Genomic DNA, 24,726 nt, shown 5'->3' on the forward strand with positions numbered 1-24,726 from the left:
TGCAAAGGCTCTCAATCAGGGGTGATTTTGACCCCCAGGAGGCATTTGGTAACTTGGAAACATTTTTGGTTGTCACAACTGGGTATGTGGGGGGGGGTTGCTAATGGCATCTAGTGGGTAGAGGCCAGGGATGCTACTAACATCTTACACTGTCCTCCACAACAAAGGACAACAAAGAACTATCAAGCCTAAAATGTCAATAGTGCTGACTTGGAGAAACTCTGATCTAGCACTTTCCTGAACAAAATTCATTCTTTCTTCAGTCCAGTCTCATAAGTGTGTCAGTAAAATATAGGTGAGCCGATTTAGGCTCCACAGTGAGTAAAAAGTAAACCAAATGAGAATTTATTTCAGATTTAAGGTTCATAGACCATAGAAGTGAGGCCTCTCCAATTCCCCGAATGTGCTTGCCAAAATTTAAACAGAGCCCAATGTTTGGGGCCACAATGAAATCAGAAGATAAGGGAGGACACAGAAGCCCATATTATAGGAGCTGATCTGTTTTGTTTTTTTTTTTAAACTGGAAGTGGGGTCTCCATTTCTACACACTAGTCACAGCTGGTCACCTTACCCTCTCTAGGTCTTGCCGTAGATGCATAAACATTCTCATGCGAGTATGAATACTCTCCTCTTTTGGCTGCACGAGGCCATTTTCTTCATCCTCCTTCGGAGGAAATAATGGCTTATTGAAGTTACTTTTCCGCTTCAGTTTCCAGTAGTTATAGATAAAGTCCACAGCTAGCATGGGCACGCCCAGCTCCGTGGCCACATCTTCCACACGGACCAGGGAATAGAACTCCTCCTCCAGCTCCCGAAGCTTCTGTGCCCGCAGGCTGGTCTTCTCATTTTTGGCCTGGCTCTGCTCTGCAGCCCTGTGTAGGGGGTACTCAGCCTCCCTGAGTTTCTGCCTGTTTTGGCTGTGCTTGAGGCAGTATGACTTGAACTTCACTTCATCCCCCTCATCTAGGATAGTCTTCATCTCTAGGCTGTGCTCAAAGGCACAGGTGACGTGGAAGGCAGTGATGCAGCTTTTTACCGAGCACTGTAGAAAGAAAAGATGTGTTAAGGAAGCAGGGCTGGGGGGTAAAGCGGAAGCCCTATATCCCTGGGTCTAAACTGAGAGCTCATAGGCAGCAAAGGAAAGACAGGGAGAAAGTTGGTCCTGATGGTCGCTTTACAAGTAACCCAGAAAATCTGCTCTTATAGAAAACAGCAAAAATAGAGGCAAAAAAAAAAATTCAAACTCTCCTTTAAGGTTTCAGCTTAAGCATCAAGTTTTTCTGAGAAGTCTTGACTCCTGTAGAGGCATGCTGTACCTTCTCTGTGTCCCCCATATCACCTTATTATATGCTTCTATAATGGTACTTTTCACACTGTACCTATAGTATAATAAATGTCAAACTCCTGGCCATAGCTCTTAAAGACAGAAGCTGTGTCATTCTTCTTTGCATTGCTGTCAACTATTGAACAAGAAGGTGCTCAAGAAATGCTTCTGAACAAATGAAAGAAAAAAAAAAGTCAATATTATTGCTATAGCATCTACTGATTCTAAAAAGGCCACAGGAACTACAGTATCTAAGTAACCTAACTTCTTGAAACTGTTCTTCTAGAGTTGTGCTGTCAAACATGGTAGCCAACAGTAGCTAAGTAGCTAGAAGTAGCTATTTAAATTTAAATTAATTAAAATTACATATAATTAAAAATTCAATTCCTCAGTCACACTAGCCACATTTTCAACCATACTGGACAGTACACATTTCCATCATTGTAGAAAGTTCTAGTGGACAGTATGGTTACAGACAATCTGAAATTAAGTTTATAATATTCTGCCATTCACAGATGCAACACATTTGTTAAGTATCACTATGTACCACAGTGTACCACTATGCACTGAGGATTCACAGGGAAGCAGAGCAGGAAGAACCTGGCCCATGACTACTGTACTCCTGGGCTTCAGTTAGTCTCAATCACCATTTGTTATGGTTACAATGCTATAGCTTTCCTTCCAAAGACTTAAAATGCATGGGTGCATTTATACATTTATACAGAGGAAAGCGGGAAAGCAATGGAGGGTTTGTTTTTAAGGATATAGTGGGAATTCTCATGGTTAAAGCCAAGTCTGAACTCTTTTGGAAGCCTGCATCTAGAGGGCAGACTGCTCAATTACCTATGTGTTAGGTTTTTGATAACTAAACATAGAGAATGAGCTTGGTTATGAATAAAGACTAAAATAATGCAGGAGGGGAAGTCAAGATGGCAGCGTAAGCAGACTCGGAACTCACCTCCTCCTGTGGACACAGCCAATTTACAACTACTTGTGGAAAAATTACCCCTGAGACAGAACTGAAAACTGGATAAGAGGAACTCCTGCAACAACGGACAATCCTAACTGAGGCAGAAGAGGCAGAGACTCTGTTCTGGAAAGGAAAAACGCCGCCTTCACAAGGCGCCAGCTTCACGGCCGCCGGGAGCAGCTCACAGGTACACAGCCTCCCTGGAGGTGCGGGGCCCTGAGCCGGGGAGCACCCCCGCTGTGGGCATTTTGTGGACCCAGCACAATCGAGACCAGCGGCATAATATCTGACTTTGCCTGCTCCTAAAACATTGGGGAGTACCCCCAGAAAACCCGGTTCACAAAGAAACTAAAACCAGCTCTTAAAGGGCCCACACGCAAACTCACCCGTTTCAGAAAGCAACCTAAAATCACCAGAAAGAAAGGTGCACAGTGCTGTGGTGAAAAGAGACTCACCTAATAGGCCCTGAGTGCATCTCGGTGAGAGGTGAGACCTCTCCAGGGACCGGGACATTGGTGGCGGCCACTGTTGTGGCCTGGTGAGGGCGTGCTGACACAGACGCCATTGGAGTTCTCCCTGGGGCCTGCTAGCCCAGGGTCTGCCCACCTGCTAGAGCATGATTTAATCCAGCTCAGCCAGGGCAGGCAGCCCACCCTAGAGACTGGCCCCACCCAACAACAAGCCCTCAGGAAACCTGTGGGCCTGCATAGATTGGTAAATGGATTCTCCGCTGTCTGGCAAGTGAGCCAACTTCAGTGGGGCAGGGCGTGCACAAGGAACGGGTGGGGCGGTGGCGGAGTGTGTGGGGTTCCTGGCGTGGAGAGACTGGGTCCGCTTGGGGAGGTCGGGGCGTGCACACGGGGCAGGACTGTGTTGACTGTGTGTGTGGACCTGTGGGCAGCAGGGCTTGTCAGCTGCAGAAGACTTGTGCTTCTCAAAGACCCACATAGAGGGCTTTCCCCACCTTCCAAAGCCTGAAACAATTGGGTGCTCCTGTGCCTGAGGCCAGCCCCACCCAGCTGCAATCCTCAGAGAGCTGACAAGAGACCTAATAGGCTAGAGGCTTACAGCAATTGTAAGGCCCTGAGCCTAACAACCTGCCACGCTGGGGGCCTACTCACTTAAAAGAAATACTGCAACACAAATGTGGTATTAGAACTTGCAGCCAACTGTGCTGGGGCTCCCCACACCTGATAAAGACATTGAAGGGCCCACAACAACTACAAGCAGCTGAGCATTACAACAGCTGGCCAGGAGCATAATTCGGCCTCCCTGGGCGCCTATGGGGAGAGCAAACAGGCAACAACAGAAGGACACACGTAGCCCACATAGAGGTGACCCCTGGGACATTGAGAACTGAGGGAAGCACACTGGAAGCCTCCTAAGGCATCACTTACATAAGGTCACCTATCCACGAGCAGGAGACGTAGCTGACCTACCTAATACATAGACACAAGCACAGGGAAAGAGGCAAAATGAGGAGGCAAAGAATACATTCCAAGTAAGGGAACAGGACAAAACCCCAGAAAAGGAACTAAGTGAAACAGAAATGAGCAACCTACCCAACAGAGAGTTCAAACTAAGAGTGTTAAGGATGCTCACTGATCTGGGGAGAAGAATAGATGAACTCAGTGAGAATGTCAACAAAGAAATGGAAGATATAAAAAAGAACCAATCAGAAATGAAGAATACACTACTGGAAATGAAAAATTCATTAGAGGGACTCAAAAGCAGAGTAGAGGATACAGAAGAACGGATCTGTGAGCTGGACGAAAGACTAGAAGAAATTACCCCAGCTGAACAGGTAAAAGAGAAAACAATTAAAAAGAGTGAGGACAGTCTAAGGGACCTCTGGGACAACATCAAGCGCACTAACATCCGTGTTATAGGTGTCCCGGAAGGAGTAGAGCGAGCCAAGGGGGCAGAGAATCTATTTCAAGAAATAATAGATGAAAACTTCCCTAACCTAAGGAAGGAAACAGACATCCAGGTACAGGAAGCACAGAGAGCCCCAAACAAGAGAAACCCAAAGAGGCCCACACCAAGACACATCATAATCAAAATGTCCAGAATTAAAGATAAAGAGAGAATCCTAAAAGCCGCAAGAGAATGTCAAGTTACATACAAAGGAAACCCCATAAGGCTATCAGCTGACTTCTCAGCAGAAACCTTACAGGCTAGAAGAGAATGGCACGATATATTTAAAGTGCTAAAAGGAAAAAACTTACAGCCAAGAATACTACACCCAGCAAGGTTATCATTCAAAATGGAAGGAGAGATCAAAATTTTCCCAGACAAGCAAAAATTAAAGGAGTTTGTCACCAAGAAACCAGTGCTACAAGAAACGATAAAGGGACTGAGTTAAGGGGTAAAGAGAAGACCACAAATAGGAAAAATTATCTATTTCCATGATAAGAACGTAATGGATACAAATGTACAAAAAAGAGGTTAGATATGATATCAAAAACATAAAAGGAGGGAGGAGGGGAGTTAAAGAGTACAGCTTTCAGACAGAGGTCAAACTAAAGTGACCATCAATTCTGTATAGAAGAAGAAAGGAACAGAGAAGGACTACTAAAACACTGAGAAAAAAAAGTTAAAAACATGGCAGTAAGTACATACTTATCAATAGCTACTTTAAACGTCAATGGACTAAATGCTCCAATTAAAAGGCATAGGGTGGCTGACTGGATAGAAAAACAAGACCCATATATATGCTGCATACAAGAGACACACTTCAGACCTAAAGACACTCACAAACTGAAAGTGAAGGGATGGAAAAAGATACTCCACGCAAATGGCAATGAAAAGAAAGCTGGAGTAGCAGTACTCATATCAGACAAAATAGACTTTAGAACAAAAACTGTAAAAAGAGACAAAGAAGGGCATTACTTAATGATCAAGGGAACAATCCAACAAGAGGATGTAACACTTGTAAATATCTAGGCACCCAATGTAGGTGCACCTAAATATATAAAGCAATTATTAACAGACATAAAAACAGAAATAGACAGTAACACAATAATAGTAGGGGACTTTAACACTCCACTTACACCAACGGATAGATCATCCAAACAGATCAATAAGGAAACATTGGCCTTAAATGACACACTAGAACAGATGGACCTAGTAGATATATACAGAGCACTCCATCCAAAAACCGAAGAATACACATTCTTTTCAAATGCACATGGAACATTCTCCAGGATTGATCACATATTAGTCCACAAAACAAGTCTCCATAAATTTAAGAAGATGGAAATAATACCAAGCATCTTTTCTGACCACAACGGTATGAAACTAGAAATCAACTATATGAATAAAATCAGAAAAGCCACAAATACGTGGAGATTAAACAAAATGCTACTGAACAACGACTGGGTTAACGAAGAAATCAAAGAACAAATCAAAAAATACCTGGAGACAAATGAAAATGAAAATACGACATGCCAGAATTTATGGGATACAGCAAAAGCAGTTCTAAGAGGGAAGTTTATAGCGATACAGGTCTATCTCAACAAACAAGAAAAATCTCAAATAAACAATCTAACAATGCACCTAAAGGAACTGGAAAAAGAAGAACAAACAAAGCCCCAAATCAGTAGAAGAAGGGAAATAATAAAAATCAGAGCAGAAATAAATGAAATAGAGACCAAAAAAACAATAGAAAAAATTAATAAAACCAAGAGCTGGTTCTTTGAAAAGATCAACAAAATTGACAAACCTTTAGCTAGACTCACCAAGAAAAAAAGAGAGAAGGCACAAATAAGTAAAATCAGAAATGAAAGAGGAGAGGTTACAACAGACACCTCAGAAATACAAAAGATTGTAAGAGAATACTATGAAAAGCTATATGCCAACCAATTCGACAATCTGGAAGAAATGGATAAATTCTTAGAATCATACAACCTTCCAAAACTGGATCAAGAAGAAGTAGAGAATTTGAATAGACCAATCACCAGTAAGGAGATCGAAACAGTAATCAAAAACCTCCCCAAAAATAAAAGTCCAGGACCAGACGACTTCCCTGGTAAATTCTACCAAACATTCAAAGAAGACTTAATACCTATCCTTCTCAAACTCTTCCAAAAATTGAGGAGGCGGGGAAGCTCCCTAACTCATTCTACGAAGTTGACAGTACCCTGATACCAAAACCAGACAAGGACAACACACACACAAAAAAATTACAGGCCAATATCACTGATGAACATCGATGCAAAAATCCTCAACAAAATACTAGGAAATCGCATACAACAATACGTTAAAAAGATTATACACCATGATCAAGTGGGATTTATTCCAGGGATGCAGGGATGGTTCAACATTCGCAAATCAAACAACTTAATACACCACATTAATAAAATGAAGAATAAAAATCACATGATCATCTCAATAGATGCAGAGAAAGCATTTGACAAGATACAGCATCCATTTATGATAAAAACTCTGAATAAAATGGGTATAGAAGGAAAGTACCTCAACATAATAAAGACCATATATGACAAACCCACAGCTAAGATCATCCTCAATGGTGAAAAACTGAAAGCTATCCCTCTAAGAACAGGAACCAGACAAGGATGCCCATTGTCACCACTCCTATTTATCATAGTACTGGAAGTCCTAGCCAGAGGAATCAGGCAAGAGAAAGAAATAAAAGGGATCCAAATTGGAAAGGAAGAAGTGAAACTGTCACTATTTGCAGATGACATGATTTTGTATATAGAAAACCCTAAAGAATCCACCAGAAAACTTTTAGAAGTAATAAACGAATATGGTAAAGTTGCAGGATACAAAATCAACATACAAAAATCAGTTGCATTTCTGTACACTAACAACGAAGTAGCAGAAAGAGAAATTAAGAATACCATCCCATTTACAATTGCAACAAAAAGAATAAAATACCTAGGAATAAACTTAACCAAAGAGGTGAAAGAGCTGTACACGGAAAACTATAAAACATTTCTGAAAGAAATTGAAGAAGACACAAAGAAATGGAAAGATATTCCATGCTCTTGGACTGGAAGCATTAACATAGTTAAGATGTCCATACTTCCTAAAGCCATCTATAGATTCAATGCAATCCCTATCAAAGTTCCAACAACGTTTTTCACAGAAATAGAACAAAGAATCCTAAAATTTATATGGAACAACAAAAGACCCCGAATAGCTAAAGGAATCCTGAGAAAAAAGAACAAAGCTGGAGGTCTCACACTCCCTGATTTCAAAATATACTACAAAGCTATAGTAACCAAAACAGCATGGTACTGGCACAAAAACAGACACACAGATCAATGGAATAGAATCGAAAGCCCACAAATAAACTCACACATCTATGGACATCTAATCTTTGACAAAGGAGCCAAGAACACACAATGGGGAAAAGAAAGTCTCTTCAACAAATGGTGTTGGGAAAACTGGATAGCCACATGCAAAAATATGAAAGTAGACCCTTACCTTACACCATACACAAAAATTAACTCAAAATGGATTAAAGACTTGAATCTAAGACCTGAAACTGTGAAACTTCTAGAAGAAAACATAGGCAGTATGCTCTTCGACATCGGTCTTAGCAACATCTTTTCAAACACCATGTCTGACCGGGCAAGAGAAACAACAGAAAAAATAAACAAATGGGACTACATCAAACTAAAAAGCTTCTGCACAGCAAAGGAAACCATCAACAAAATGAAAAGACAACCTAACAATTGGGAGAAGATATTTGCAAACCATACATCTGATAAGGGGTTAATCTCCAAAATATATAAAGAACTCATGCATCTCAACAACAAAAAAACTACCAACCCAATTAAAAAATGGGCAAAAGACCTGAACAGACATTTCTCGAAAGAAGATATACAGATGGCCAACAGACACATGAAAAGATGTTCAAAATTGCTAACTATCAGGGAAATGCAAATCAAAACTACAATGAGATATCACCTCACGCCTGTCAGAATGGCTATAATTAACAAGACAGGAAACAACATGTGTTGGAGAGGATGTGGAGAGAAGGGAACTCTCATACACTGCTGGTGGGAGTGCAAACTGGTGCAGCCACTATGGAAAACAGTATGGAGATTCCTCAAAAAATCAACGATAGAACTACCATATGATCCAGCTATTCCACTGTTGGGTATTTATCCAAAGAACTTGAAAACACCAATTTGCAAAGGTACATGCACCCCTGTGTTCATTGCAGCGATATTCACAACAGCCAAGACTTGGAAGCAACCTAAGTGCCCATCAAGGGACGAATGGATAAAGAAGATGTGGTATATATACACAATGGAATACTACTCAGCCATAAGAAACGATGAAATTCAGCCATTTGTGACAACATGGATGGACATTGAGGGTATAATGCAAAGTGAAATAAGTCAGAGGGAGAAGGTCAAATACCGTATGATTTCCTTCATTAAGTAGTAGATAATAACAACAATAAACAAACACATAGGGACAGAGATTGGATTGGTGGTTACCAGAGGGGAAGGGGGGAGGGAGGAGGTTTAAAGGGATAATTCAGTACATGTGTGTGGTGATGGGTTGTAATCAGTATTTTGGTGGTGAACATGATGTAATCTATGCAGAAACAGAAGTATAATGATGTACACCTGAAATTTTTACAATGTTATAAACCAATGTTACTACAATAAACAAAAAATTAAAAAAAAATAAATAAAATAATGCAAACACTGACAGGTCTCCTTACAATAGATTGAGAAATTCAACACCCAAGAGAATACTGGCAACCATCGAAGCATTAGTGGGGCAGATTCCATTTAAACTAATGTCACAGGATAAAGTTCCAGGGATGGAATATAATTCTAAGATCATCTTATCTAGCCTCACACTTATTATCACTTGTACTTCCTCTAGAGTACCTCTTTGTCTACCTCCACTGCCCCGGCCCAAACGCCTTCCACTTTTCAATTAAGTGGTACTATATCCACTTATTGCATTCCCAAGACAGCCCATCCCAGCTTTAGACAGCTCTACTGGAAAAGTTTGTTACATTACAGTAAAATCCGTATCCTTAAAACTTCTATGTATTTGAAAAGCCTCATGAAAACGAGGATGATGAAAGCCCAAATCATACTTTTATCTGGGCACCTTTTGTTATCACTTGGCTAAGAAACTAGCCAGTCATTTAAAAAACAAGTAGCATAAGGCATTCTTTTGCAAAAGATTCAAGTGTTGGGCATACTGCTCTTTTGCTGCTTAATAACCAATAAAAATATGGGAAGAGAAAGCAAAAGGATTGTTTTCTATTTAAGGGGATGAATGTGTCACATAAAACTACTAACGGGAAGCTAAAAACAGATTCTCTCTCTCAGGTCAAATTTATAGACTGTAGAGACATAAATATAAATTACTCAAAATAAAGGACAATACACGAATAAGAATTGGGGTACTTAGATGAAAAATATAATGTCCTTAGGTAACTCTGCTATAAAATCTATCCAGCTTCAAAAAAAGGTCATTCCATGATATTTACAGCTGGAGGTCTATGTATTTTTGTGGTAAAGGAGAAATGCCAACGAAGTTTTGGTGCCAATCAAATACTTATTTACCTTTTTCCAGAAACATATATTTGGTACATTCTATTAAACAAAGTACATTTGTATACATCTCATTTATTTCTACTGTAACCACTTAAGGTGACAGAGGAGGTGTTATTATGACCATTAAAAAAATAACTTTATTGAGATATAATTTACATGTTGTAAAACTTACCAATTTTAAGTATACATTTCAATGGTTTTTAGTATATTTACAGAGTTGTGCAAGCATCACCACTACATTTTCATCACCCCAAAAAAGAAATCTTGTGCCTATATGCAGTCACTCCCTGTTCCCAATCCCAGCCCCAAGCACCCACTAATCTACTTCGTCTCTCTATAGATATGCCTATTCTGGGCATTTCATATAAGTGGAGTCGTACAATATGTGGCCGTTTGTGTCTGGCTTCTTTCATTTAGCATGTTTTCAAGGTTCATCTATGTTGTAGCATGTATCAGAATTTCACTCTTTTTAAAATATGGCCAAATAATACACCATTGTAAGGATATGCCACATTTGTTTATCCATTCATCAGTTGATGGACATTTAGGTTGTTTTTACTTCTTGATTATTATGAAATAATGTTTCTATGAACATTTGTGTACAAATTTTTGTGTGGACATATGTTTTCATTTCTCTTTGGTAATGTGCAATAAAGGATTAACCTTACCCAAAGAAAGGTTTGGCCCTTTTCCCCTAGCTCCTGAGAGGTAACTTACCTCAACCCCTTGGGATGTTCTGCCTAATATGAGTGTCTTTGTTTACCTGAGGGCCGTGGGCCATGTCAGATAGTCTGCTCACAATGTGACTTATGGTGGAGGCTTTGGGCCGCGTGGCATCAGCCTGACCTCTGGAGGGACTGGAGACGAAGGTCAGCCATGCAGGTGGTCAGCTGTGTCTATGTGGCCAAATCCTAACAAAATCTCTGAACATTAAGGCTTGGGTGAGCTTCTCTGGTTGGCAATACTTTGTGTGTTTATCACACATCACTGCTGGGAGAAATAAGCACTGTCCACAAGACTCTACTTGGAGAAGACAACTGGAAGCTCATGTTTGATCTTTCCTGGACCCTGCCCTATGTGCCTCTTTCCTTTGCTGATATTAATCTGTATCCTTTCACTGTAATAACTGTAACCATGAGTATAATGGCTTTTCGGAGTTCTGTGAGTCCTTCTAATGAATTACTGAACCTGAGCGTGGTCTTGGGGACCTCTGAAACTGCAGCTATATACTTAGAAGTAGAATTGCAGGGTCACATGGTAACTCTAAGTCTAACTTTTTGAGGAATTGCCAAACTATTTTCCACTGGTTGCACATTTTACATGTCCACTAGCAACGCACAGGGGTTCCCATTTCTCCACATTCTTGCCAATAATTGTTATTGTCTGACTTTTTGGTTATTACCATTCTAGCGAGTATGAAGTAATATCTCATTGGTTTATTTACTTTTAAAGGAGAGAAAAAGATAATTTTCTACATATTCTTTTTTTTTTTTTTAAACATAAACATTTCTTTTAATTTTTGTTTATTGCAGTAACATTGGTTTATAACATTGTAAAAATTTCAGGTGTACATCATTGTACTTCTATTTCTGCATGGACCACATCATGTTCACCACCAAAATACTAATTACAACCCATCACCACACACATGCACCGAATTATCCCTTTCATCCTCCTCCCTCCCCCCTCCCCTCTGGCAACCACCAATCCAATCTCTGTCCCTATGTATCCGTCCATTGTCTACATATTCTTCAGAAATTGTAGAATAGAAACGAGTTTTTAAAATACTTTCCTTAGAGGGAAAATGCTACCCTTATACATTCACATGTGTAAGGGGAGCTTCTGTGGGATAAGAATTGGATCAGATAGGGTGGCTGGAATAAAAATCTTGAAAAAGAGCACCAGAGACTTATTTAGGAATTAAGGTACTTCTTGCCTCTTTAAGGAAATATTTCATCACCCCTGAAAAGAAAATAGTGTGTCTTTCTCAAAAGCATATGACACCTGCCTGGAACACCGAGGGCCTGGTACATATGTCCTCAGCAGTTCTTGTCCTGTTGCAGGACAGTGTCCATTTGGTTGCCCTTAATCCCCAATATTTGTGAACAGACAAATGGGTGGGATCAGAGCAATTTTCTCAAAATTTGGTCACTGAAACAATGTCATAAATGGTTCAAGCCAGCCTACAAAACCTAGTTCAGCTTTTGTGTACTTAAACTCTAGCAGCAACAGTGGCCACCAGCCCTTCTGATCTCTCATCCCTAAGGGTCTGCGAGGTCTGAGGGGAGATGTCATTTCAGTGTTATTTAACTTTTCCCATGTTTATATCTGGCCTCCCTTAATAGACTATAAACTCCTGAAGGCAGGGACCAGAAATGTCTTAGAACAATTTGTACTGACAAATAAAATTTGGAATATAGGAGAAAAATATTAAAGTGCTTTCCCTTTTAATTTCAACATTTAATTTCCTTCTCTACTAGTACCACTTTTAACAGTCACTGAGTAGATGTATTTGCATTTCTCCATTTGTTAAAGATTTATTTGTTTTTAAAAAGTTCACTTTGATCCTCATAGCAAAATCATATTAGCCTAACAGTAAATTCATGGTGGCCCACTGATTTATCCTGACTTCAATATGCTTGCATGTGACTTCAGACCTGACCACACCCCTCTACTGTCAAAAGGGGCACCTACCTCAGCGTCAAATGTTTGATGATTCTATTCAGTTTGGCTGGATGAGTGCTAGGAGTTTCCATTAGCAAAGTCAGATTGACTCCAAGGACAATAATAACAAGTACAACTACCAGTACCACTAACATTTACTGAGTATTTACTATCTGTTAGGCACTGTGCTAAGTTCTTTACCACCTTATTAAGTAGGTGCTATTATTATAGATGTGGAAACTGAGGCATAGATATAGTAGGTAACTTCCCCAAGAATGCATAACAAGCAAGAGGTGGAACCAGGATTTGAACTCCAGGAGTCTGGCTCCAAAGGCCATATTCTTTTTTTTTTTTCTTTGCTGAGGAAGATTCGCCCTAAGCTAACATCCATTGCCAATCCTCCTCCTTTTTTTTTTTTTGGTTTTTTGCTTGAGGAAGATTAGCCCTGAGCTGACATCCGTGCCAATCTTCCTCTATTTTGTATGTGGGACACCTCCACAGCGTGGCCGGTGAGTGGAGCAGGTCCGTGCCCAGGATCTGAACCCGGGCCACCACAGCAGAGCACACAGAACTTTAACCACTCGGCCATGGGGCTCGGCCCAAAAGGCCATATTCTTAACCACTGTTCACTCTTTTTTTCTCAAGGAAGGCCTAAAGCATCTGGATCTAGGCTAAATGGGGCTTGAACATAAGATATATAAGGACCCTACAGGAATTCCAAAAAGCTGGCAGTTAGAGGGACTGTGTCCAGGGTCTAGGCAAAATCCAGAGCTGTCTGGGGCATCTGATTTGAAGCCAGTCTTTAGGATCTATTCCAGGATTATCAGAAGCCTTCATGCTCAGGAGAAAGGTTCAAGCTCCCAGATATGGAGGCTGTAGACACTGGCTAATCTAGACCCCAAATCCACCAGTGTTAGATTCTATCCTTGCCCACTGAATGTTCCCAAATCAAAAGAAGAGGAGAGATGTGGGAATTCCCACTACTGGGAGATAGGAAGAATAAACACAAATCACAGAGTGCTAAGAAATTTCCATAAAGAATTTATAAAGTAGGACCGGCCCCGTGGCTTAGCGGTTAAGTGCGCACACTCCACTACTGGCGGCCTGGGTTCGGATCCTGGGCACACACCGACGCACCGCTTCTCCAGCCATGCTGAGCCTGCGTCCCACATGCAGCAACTAGAAGGATGTGCAACTATGACATACAACTATCCACTGGGGCTTTGGGGGGAAAAAAAAAAGGAGGAGGATTGGCAATAGATGTTAGCTCAGAGCCGGTCTTCCTCAGCAAAAAGAGGAGGATTAGCACGGATGTTAGCTCAGGGTTGATCTTCCTCAAAAAAAAAAAAAAAAAAAAAAGAGTTTATAAAGTAAAATACCCAAGATATGTTACTAATCACAAAGATTCTTAAATAAGCCTCTGAAGAACAATGATGCTAATAAAACTTGACCCTCTTCTGAACTACTGTACAGTATTTGTTTTTTACAATGTTTTTGATTTCCGTACAGTGAACAAGATGCTAAATTACTAATGGGTTTAGAATTAACTTTACTTAGTGGTGGTTTAGAAGGAAAAAAAGGTTTTGGTCTGTTTTCCCACAGGAAAACTAGGTGTCAACCATGGAAAACAAAGAACACTCTATTAGTATAAGCAGAATGTAGGTGGAGAAAAATACAACCACACCTAAGAAGGTCACCCGAAGTTCACTCACCCTCACCCGGAGAGAGGGTCTTTGATGCAGCCTGGCACTCACACTGCACTTCCCCAAACCATAAATCTAGTTTATACCTCTTCTCTCCTCAACCCTCTTGACCTCACTCACATCCTCACTTTCAGCTGATGATCCATTGAGGAAATTAAAACAAGATAAACAAACAAACACATAGATAAGGAGAACAGATTGGTTACCAGAGGAGAGGGGGGTGAGGGGTGGGCAAAAGGGGCACATATGTGTGGTGATGGATATAAACTAGACTACTAGTGAGTGAACACAATGCAGTCTATACAGAAGCTGAAATATAACATTGTACACCTGAAATTTACACAGTGTTATAAACCAATGTAACCTCAATAAAATAATTTAAAAAAAAAGAGCACTTCTGCAGATCACCATCAGCACACCTACCGAATACTGCACCTATACACTCTGCCTTCGAGCCTGTTCCCCGGGAAGAACTATCAGTGCTCTTGCCTACAGCCGCCCCTCCACTGCACACTTCACCCCACCCTCTCTCATCCACTGAAAAAGCTCACTCCAACAGCTTTTCCTCTCCACTGGATCACTCCCTTTTTATGCATACTGTTATGTTCTGTATGTTAACAGTTTACATACATACTTTTATTTCTTCCACCTTAAAGAAAATATCTCTTTCCCCCACTCCTCTGAACTGTTCCTACTCCATTTCTTTGCCCTGACCCTTGGCAATGTAGCTTTTGCCATCACCACTCCACCTAAACTGCTCATCCAGATTACCACTAATTACACTGCTCAATTCAGGGGTCAATTTGTAGTCCTCAGCTTCAAGGGCCAGTGCTTGGTACTGTTCTATCTACACTTACTCACTCGGTGACCTTACCCAGTCTAGGCTAAAGCTATCTATATGCCAATGACGCCCACATTTATGTCTTCAGTCCAAAACTTCCTCCCAAACCCCAAACTCACATAGACAACTGCCAGTTTAACATTTCCACTTGGATATCTGATAGACATCTCAAACTTTAAATGTCTAAAACTGAACTTGTGATTCTTTCCTTCAAATCTGTTCTACCTGCAGATTTCTCCATTCCGTTTATGGTAACTTCACCCTTCTCACTGTTTGGGCCAAAAACCTGGAGGCAACCCCAACTCCTATCTTTCTCTCACACCTCATATCCGATCATAGTCAATCCTGGCTCTACTTTCAACATTCATCCAGAATCCAACCACTTTTCACCACTTCCAGGGCTACCACTCCTGTCAAAGCCACCACCACCATCTCTCATGCTACTGTAATAGCCTCTTAATTGCTTTTCCTGTTTCTAACCTTCCCTCTTCACAGTCTATTCTAAATACAGCAGCCAGAGTGCCTATTTCTGTTCTTAACCTTTTACTATGGAAAAACCCATATAATAGCATAGAGAATACTATAATAAACCCCATATACCTATCGTCCAGCTTCAATAATTATTAACGTATGACCAATGTTGTTTCATCTTTTACCCCCATGGTATCCTGTCTTCCAGATTATTTTGAAGCAAATCTCAGACAGCATATCATTCTACAGAATGATTCCTTAAAAACATAAATCAAATCATCTCACTTGTCTGCTCAAAACCTGCCAATGGCTCCCCCTTCAACTCAGAGTAAAAACAAAAGATCTCCTAAGGGCCCTGGAAGCCCTACACCAGGGGCTGACAAACTATGGTCCACAGACCAAATGCAGCCAGCTGCTTGTTTTCGTGTGGCCCATGAGCTAAGAATGGGAGCTAAGGATGGTTTTTACATTTTTAAATGGTGGGAAAAATTCAAAAGAATAGTATTTTGACACATGAAATAATATGAAATTTAAATTTTAGAGTCCATAAATAATTTATTGGAATACAGCTATGTTCATTTGCTTAAGTATTTTCTATGGCTACCTTCATGATACAAAGGCAGAGTTGAGTAGTTGTGACAGAGACTGTATGGCCTGCAAAGCCTAAAATATTTACTATCTGGCAATTTACAGAAAAAATTGCCAACCCCTGCCCTAACCAATCATGTCCCCATGTAATCTCTCTGATCATCTCTTCCCACACACTCCATTCTATCTCACTGGCCTCTTTTCTGTTGCTTACACAGGCCAGACACATTCCTATCTCAAGGCCTTTGCATTGGCTGATCCCTCAGCCTGAACATTTTTACCCCAAATAACTGCATTGTTTTCTCTCACCTTCAAGTCTTTGCTCCAATGTCACCTCTACGAGTTCTACTCTGACAACTCTATTTAAACTTGCAATGCATGGCCCCTGCTTCGCACTCCCCATCTTCTTACCATATTTCACATTTTTCATTTCTGGAGCACTTACCATTTTCTGATGCACTGTTTAATATCTATTGCTTATTATCTATTTCCCCCAACTAAAATGGAAGTTCCATGGTGCAAGGTTCTTTGTTGGTTTATTGATAAATCCAAAGTGCCTAGAACAGTGCCTGACACACAATCAGGCACTCAAATATTTGTTTAAAAATTGTAATTCCTTATAATCAAAATTTCATGAGTCTTTACAAAATGCAGATTCTAGACTCTAAGTAATAAAAATAGGAACCACTGCCCTGCAAATGAAAAACCTACTCCAGAATGTTTCATCCATCCATCTGTTCATCCATCATCCATCCATTAATCTAATATTTACTGTCTGTCTGTCATGTCAGGGGTGTGGGGGATCTAAGGATGAAACAGTCTGAGCTTACAGTCTACTAGGGAAGATAAAACTCATAGGCAAATAACTATAATAGAGGGCAGAATGTGGTAACGTGGGGCTATAATGCAAACTCAGGTCTGCTAAGGTCAAGGCCAGTGTTTTCTCTCACCACAGTCATGCTGCTAATTACTGTTGTGAAAAAAAATCATCCCCAAAAATAGGGGAAGAATGCAGGTACCACAATAAGGAAAATAAGTAAATTAATGGATATAAATTCAATGTGCTATTTATAAAATGACCAAATAATAATTATGAAAACGTGGAAAATATTTTATGTTTTTAGTGGGGAGAATGCATATTACAAACTAATCTGTGATACAATTAAATATGGGTGTATTTATTCAATAAACACTAATTGAGCACTGACAATGGGCAGGCACTCTCCTGTGGGCTAGGGGAAATTCACAGAAGAATGATGCACAACCTTGGCCCTCCAGGCGCTCACCTATGGGGAGCAACCAGGAGAGAACTTAGAAAAACCTAAACAGGCAATGTATTAAGGTAGTAGACCCTGTGGGAAAAGTTTTCCTTTAATTTTTTTCTTTTATAATTGCTAAAGTGCTATAATTAAAATAAATAATATCGGCAGAAAAAACGTTTAAAAAAAAGCAAGATGAAGTATCCAATTCTGTCAGACGTAAAAATAAATTTAAAGAATTAAAAGGGCCTTTGGGTCCAGACTGTGTCCTTTTTTTTTTTTTTTTTTCTGTGAGGAAGGTCAGCCCTGAGCTAACATCCATGCTAATCCTCCTCTTTTTGCTGAGGAAGACCGGCTCTGAGCTAACATCCACTGCCAATCCTCCTCCTTTTTTTCCCCAAAGCCCCAGTAGATAGTTGTATGTCATAGTTGCACATCCTTCTAGTTGCTGTATGTGGGATGCGGCCTCAGCATGACCGGAGAAGCGGTGCATCGGTGCGTGCCTGGGATCCGAACCCGGGCCGCCAGCAGCGGAGCCCGCACACTTAACCACTAAGCCACGGGGCTGGCCCACAGACTGTGTCCTTTAAATACCATTTCCCAGTAAAACAACCAGCATTACCTGGAGGAGTGGCTGATCTCAGGTCTGGAGCAAGAAGTCTACAAGATGAGCCAGACAGCAGGGAACCTCCTGAAACATCTAGTGCCACTGTCCCTAAGCTATGACCTCATATGGCCCCTTTTCTGTGAAGAAGGTCAGCACACAAATCTAACTCCAATCAGCCTGTAGCCCCTATGCAGGAAGTCTTGGGAGTAGAAGGGTCAATTCGGCCCTTGCTGGAGGTAACTGGCCTTTCCCAGTCCCATCCACCAGCCCCCCAACTGCTGCTGTTGGCTGCACCAGCTACTAACTCTACTTCAAGCAGTTGAATTCTTATGCCACAGATGTCTCACAACACTTTACTTGGACTACCATATGCCACAAATGTGCCTATGAGAATGACTTTCAAACCTAGCCGCCAGAATTTATCCATTCAGATGCATCTTTCCCTATCAAAATGAGCTGCACTTAGTTCAGCAATGGAGTCAACTGTCAAATCACCCTGGAATCTGAGACCATCCACAGTCAGTGGGTGAGCCACTAATTGTGGATGGACACACAAGAACATGGGCCTGGTTGTTTTAGAGTTATGGCTTGTTTCCACCCAGGATGGTATCACCTAACCTTAGAACTCACCTACTACATCAGATCTGACAGCAAAAGACGGAAAATAACTACCACTATGGATACTGAAAAGAATAAGCTGAAGGATCCAGAGGCAATGTCCAAAAAAAGGGTTCCAGAAATGGTCTGTACAGTGGCACAGCCCTAGGAGTAAGTGGGAGGCCTCCTGAGTAAGGCCTCCTTTCAGTTAACAGGATGCTCTCACTGGGAGGATAAGTCTGGCCAATTTGGTGTTAGCCCACCCCACTACTTCTCATGGGGACTTACCTGAATACAAGCCCCTGTCTTCAACTTGCACAGGTTGCAGACTAAGGCCCACCGACTGGGTGGGATGTGGGAGACCTTTGTGATTGGTTCCATCCTCTCAGGACAAGCAATGCTGACCTACAAATAAAACATCACCATAAGGCAGAACCACCAAGGCATTCCAGAAGTACCTTTCACAAACCATAAATGATGTTACATGAAGCTCAGAATATCAAAACAACGAGGTGAGCCATGTCTCTTAAGGTTACTATGGAACAAAGAATAAATAAAACCTGTCTCTAGCCACTGCTCAGACTGTCAATCATCTCTAGTAATGTAAACGATTCATCTATAGGATGAGAGGGCAGGAGAGGAGACTAGGCATGGTTACCTTAAAGAATCAAAGATATTTACACTTCACTTAGGAACCAAAGAGAGCTACTAAGGAAAGGAATTAAAATCCACAAAATCTAGCACCTATCATATGTTAGAGATGGTGCCACGTGCCTTGTTTTTTCATTTAATCAATAAAGATGAAAAACAGGCAGTGACAAGCCTTTCAGCTCGGTTTATAAAGAAGCATGATATTGTTGGAAAGTAGCAGCAATGTGTGTAATGAAGAGATTGCAGCATGTAAGTAGAAAGGATGAGGATGATAACATTTTTAAACCAAAGTCTTTAAAATCACATAACTATCATCAGCTTATTCTACTCTCTCAGCCAAAGTAGCAAAGTGAAATCACTCTCGGAGAGAGTGCTGACCGGAAAGGCATGCTTTAAAAAATGATGGAAAAAATGTTTTCCACATGAAAATAAGGAGTCAAACAACTTAAATATGTACATGAGTTTCTAAGAGAGAGACAACTTTAAAAAGTGAAGGACTGTTGAATAAGGATGGTTAAACTAGTATTAAGTTCCACTCACACTGAGAAACCAAAAGTAGAAAGATCAGAGAGATCCTGAACAGCCCAAAAGGTACTGGAAACCAGGTACTAGAAATCATAAGAGACTGTCAATAGGTGAGAAAGCTTCTTTTACTTTTAAAGAACTCTTCTTGAGTCATGTTCCAGACTTTTATACGCTGAGTCTGCTCCATTAGCTGGGGGATTTGCTGCTGGAAACCAGTCACTCTCAAGCCAGAAACCTGAGTTCATTTCACATGTCTATAAGCTGGATGTTCTTAGTAAGAAAAGGAAACCACCACTCAAATATTTTTTAAAATACTGACTTCTATATCCATAAGGATACCATAGTATGTATCTAGGCCTTTTAGTTTAACTCTGTGAGCTCGACTGTTAGATCGAACTGACATTAACAAGAATAAAGCCAGGAAAGTTTTAAAGGAGAATGAATTACTGATACACTATCATCAGCTCCCCCATGAACTGAATTCTGCAGTCTCCCATGTCCTGCAGTTAAATTACCTAACAAATTTGCTGGCTTGGATAGGGGTTGGGAAAGAGGATGTGAGTGGGATGTCCAAGCAGGTTAAAAAAAAAAAAAAAAAGCAGCCATAAGAAGTAAGGAGAAGTAATGTCTGGAAGCCCTTTTAAATCAACTTGGTGTGCACGCAGCCCCTCAGGAAGTATCAGCAACTGAAGGACCATATTAAATAATGAGGGATGGAATTCTGAATAAAGAAGGTCTTACACAAATGTTGAGTCCAAGCTCTGAAAAGAGCCTCCGAAATCAAAGGGCAACCACCATAGTGGGGAACAGAACTTTGCTTACTTTATTTGTAATGGCCTAAAACTGGAAATAACTCAAATGTCCATCCCAGGAGAATGGATAAACAAATCATGGTATATCCATACAATGGAATACTACTCAGCAATAGAAAGGCATGAATGTTGATATACACTACAACATAAGAGTGCCCGCCAGACAGAAGAGTGCCTCCTGTATGATTCCATTTATATGAAGTTTAAAAACAGACAAAACTAATCTTTAGTGATAGAAATCAAAATAGTAGCTTGGGTAATAGAGACCCAGATAGGGACTGGAAAGTGATTATGAGGGATCCTTCTGGGGTGCTCTACGTCCAATTCTGGGGTGTTCCATGTCTTGGTCTGGGTTGTGGTTACAGATACATTCATGTGTAAAAATTCATGCAACTCTACACTTAAGATTTGGTATTTTAAAGTACATTTTACCTTAAAAAATCTGCTGCTCATATCCTGGGGTCTTTTATGCCTCTCCTCTCATACAAATGTATCCCATACCACTGGTAGTACCACCTATAAATTAATCAGCATGAGCTTACATGCTCACTTGCATCCAAGAAGGATGCTCAAGTGGAAGCATTATCACCTCAGAAACATGGGCAGGCACGAAGCCTGAGTCAGTCTGAATGCTGTGGGAAAAGCGGTGCCCTGGAGCAAACGGCCTCACAGGTTTGGATGAATTCTTACCTCTGGAATCCACAGGGCACAGCTGACGTGAGCCCATTTAGTCCCTGTCCTGGTGGTCTTCATGGCTCCACCTTTCTTTGGACATAACAGACACTGCGGATGAATGCCCAGGACACAGGAGCGACACAGCCAGCTGCCTTCTGGGACCTTGAGGATGCCGTAGCAGGCCTGGAGGCACGAGGAGGAGAAGGGAGGATGGTTAGCATCTTCTAACCAGGGTTGATGTCTGCTCTGGTACACAGTTACAGAGTACCCTCCACTTTTAGGAGAAAGAAGCAAATAAGGCTGAACAAACTCATAAACAGTATTTAGTAATTTTAAAACACTTGGAAAAAAAAAGCAACTTCCAGTATCTATTGTGAGATCAGCATGTCTGTCTATGAGAACTAACTTTCAGGACAATAGAATAAGACTAGAAGGAAATATATGCAAAGGCTAGCCCAAATGTTATCTGAGTTTTGGGATTACATATTTTTTTTCTTTTTTGCCTTCATTTTCTAAAGCTTCTTCAATGATTACATATTATAATTAGTCAGTCATATACTTATTGAACAACTTCTACATGTCATGCACTGTTGTGATCAAGAAAAAAGAGTTAGAAAATAAACAGAACAAAACTTCTGAGGAGCAAATGAGCTAATGTTTAAAGAGCCTAACAGTGCCTAGTGCATATAAAAGCACTCAGCAAATCATAGCAATTACTTGCTTGGGTTGAAGAAAAAGGGTCTTGTGAATGAATCCTGAATTGAATAGAATATTAGACTAATTACAATACTCCATAATGAGTTCTGGAAGCTGCTTCAAATCCTTTACAGAATGAAGTTGGACAAATAAATAAATGAATTACTGGGGGGAGGAGGAAGATTAGCTTAGAAAACATCCTAGACTTCCTTTTCACTACCTCCAATTTCGCACATCCTTCCCCCCCTCACTGCTCTACTCTCACCATTAGAGACTAAACCTGGGGCCACCTGGCTCCCCATGTGGCCTGACATACCCTCCACCACTGCCTGATTCACCATGGCAGCTTCAAAAACTGTGCCTCCCCCAGGAGGTTCACCCATGGCTCAGATTCAAGTTATGACAGTTACCATCATGTTACCCCCCCAACCGGCCCCCTTTCCGAACTTTCTCTATCCATATCACCATCATGCTTCCCAGCCTCCAGATCCAAATTCCTAGGCTCATATTATCTACTGTCCCTAGGGCTTGCTAGTCCTCCCTACAGAGTGGCCCCTAGACTCTGACCTTCCTCTCCATCTCCACCACAACTGCTCCATCCAAGTCCTCATCATGTCATCCTGGATTGATTTATTTGTAACTTCTCTTCCTCCCCCTTTACAACTTCAATCCTTCCTCTATTTCGCTGCCATATTCTTCTTACTAAAGCAAAGGTTTCATACCATTGCACGGCAACAAACCCTCTAGAAATTCCTTCTGCTCCCACCCCCACCCCCATCTAAACCAGGGGTTGGCAATCTACTACTTGAGAACTGTTTTGTAGGGCCGACAAGCTAAGAATGGTTTTCATATTTTTAAAGGGATGTTAAAAAAAGAATATGTAACAGAGGCTGCATGTGGCCCTCAAAGTCTAAAATATTTACTATCTGGCCCTTCAAAGAAAAATCTGCTGGTCCCTGATCTAAAGCCTGCTGTTCCTCACCTCACTTCTCAGATCCCTGTATCCCCGTGTGCCTGCTCCAATTCCCGACCCCCGCCCTCTACTCAACATGGTTTCCCTCACCAGATGTGTAGTCAGCATCACGTATCCTTCTCTACTTTGGCTGTTATGTTTCATCTCCCCAGTGAGATTGTAAGGTCACGGGGGATAGGTCCTTTATCATCAATTTATCTGGAATGCTCTTTGCTGAGCTCCAGTATGTGGTTTGGTAGAAAAAATTAATTTAGCTCAAGAACTGAAGCTGGATTCCAACCAGGCTGCTCTCACAACGTCAGGGCATCATTTCATAAGCTTCCTAACCTTCAAAGCTTTTCTTTCTCTGAGGTCCAGAAAGTTTGCTAGGAAATGAAAGCAAGCTTCCTCCCTAAAACAGAGCCTCTTTCAGACCAGCAGAAGAAAAATCAGTGGCTGGTTCTAGGAATACCCTTTATCTCCCGGCCATTTTATTGGACAGAAAATCATTTACTGAGCCTTTGTATAGACTTATTCCTGGTCCTAAGATCATAGAAGCTTGTATTTCATAGCAGTGGTTCTCAACTTTTTCTAGACCATAAAATGATGAAGGTTGTGGATTCTCTTGAGCAAACTGCACACATGCATGGACATACGTTTTACGTATAATTTCAGGGGGTTAATAAACTCAGTGCCAAACATTATATATATGACAGATATAAAAACTATGAGCATGTACCCTCAGGCAAATTAATTTAGGCCTCAGTTTGAGTGCTCAACACCTGGGCTAAGAAGAAGAAAATGGAACATACAAAGGGACTTGGAATGGTCCCAATTGTCACATTTTTTAATGAAAAAATTTTAAGTTCATTGTTAAAATCTCAAGTCTACTGATGTAAGCCTCTCTTCTAAAGTACTGACCATAAGTGTAGTACAGTCACTGAGGAACAAACATTTGACACAATATGGTGGCAGTAAAGAAAAAAAATATGTTTAATAAATACAGACATCATACATGTCCCCGATTCTGTTAAGGAGTAAACCAATCTTCCAAATCATTTAAAGTCACTTTTCAGTCAACAGAGGGAGCTCTAACCTAAGTATCTCTTTGGAATTCAAGTGAATATGCTCACTTTAGAAGAATCTCTTTTATATGAAACTTTATGGGGCACCAACATCCAGCTTTAATACATACCAGCTTACATTCTGCAAGGCCTGGTCAGGTGTAATTGTCACCTCTTTCTACGTGAGGAAAGGGCATCATTTATAGTCATTACTGGATATGTTTTAAAAAAAAATACCTTTGAGGAGAATTATTATGCTACATTTCATTTTGTTAGTCAAAGAATCTGAAAATAATTCCTTAATATTTTGTCTCAACTGTGAAGGACAAATACAGAAAATACGTACAGATGACCTTTGTACTCTTCCCTTCAAGCCTACTACAGATCCACAACCATTTATCTGAAAACCCTAGGGTGAGAAACATCAGGAAATTCAGAATTGTTCAGATCTTAGGAAAGTAATATAGTACATACCGGTATATTACCTAACCCCCCAATGGGACCACATAATCAAATACATTAATATTTTTCTAACAAAATATATGAGTATTTACACAAAATGGGATAAAGACTATAAATAGCCTCATATTGGGTGAGTTCTAGTATTGCACCCAAATCAGTTTTGGTGCCAAACTTAAGCAAAAACTTGTGGTTTTCAGAGCTTTAAAATTTTGGAATTGCAGAGAAGGGACTGTGGATCTGTACTGTCAGATACTTAAGTTTACACTTAAATGGTAAAGATTTTCTCTCACTAAAGGTGTGATG

General features: G+C 40.7%; 2 protein-coding genes across 5 annotated transcripts in view; one reads left to right on the plus strand and one right to left on the minus strand.

The window, feature by feature from the left end:
* Positions 1-24,726, plus strand: part of LOC101398697 (uncharacterized) — a 727,039-nt gene that overhangs the window by 202,638 nt on the left and 499,675 nt on the right.
* JADE3 (jade family PHD finger 3) overlaps positions 1-24,726 on the minus strand; it is a 130,637-nt gene that overhangs the window by 6,289 nt on the left and 99,622 nt on the right. For all 4 annotated transcript variants that reach the window (XM_087427195.1, XM_087427196.1, XM_087427193.1 and 1 more), the window contains 3 exons: positions 21,265-21,432; positions 18,875-18,991; positions 572-1,042 (listed from right to left, as the gene is read on the minus strand). In XM_087427195.1, coding sequence (XP_087283321.1) covers positions 572-1,042; positions 18,875-18,991; positions 21,265-21,432 — 756 coding nt within the window. The remainder of the gene's footprint in view (positions 1-571; positions 1,043-18,874; positions 18,992-21,264; positions 21,433-24,726) is intronic.

The sequence above is a fragment of the Ceratotherium simum genome, chromosome X (assembly GCF_057802395.1).
Source record: "Ceratotherium simum simum isolate JZ-2026a chromosome X, ASM5780239v1, whole genome shotgun sequence".
In the NCBI taxonomy this organism is placed as follows: domain Eukaryota; kingdom Metazoa; phylum Chordata; class Mammalia; order Perissodactyla; family Rhinocerotidae; genus Ceratotherium; species Ceratotherium simum.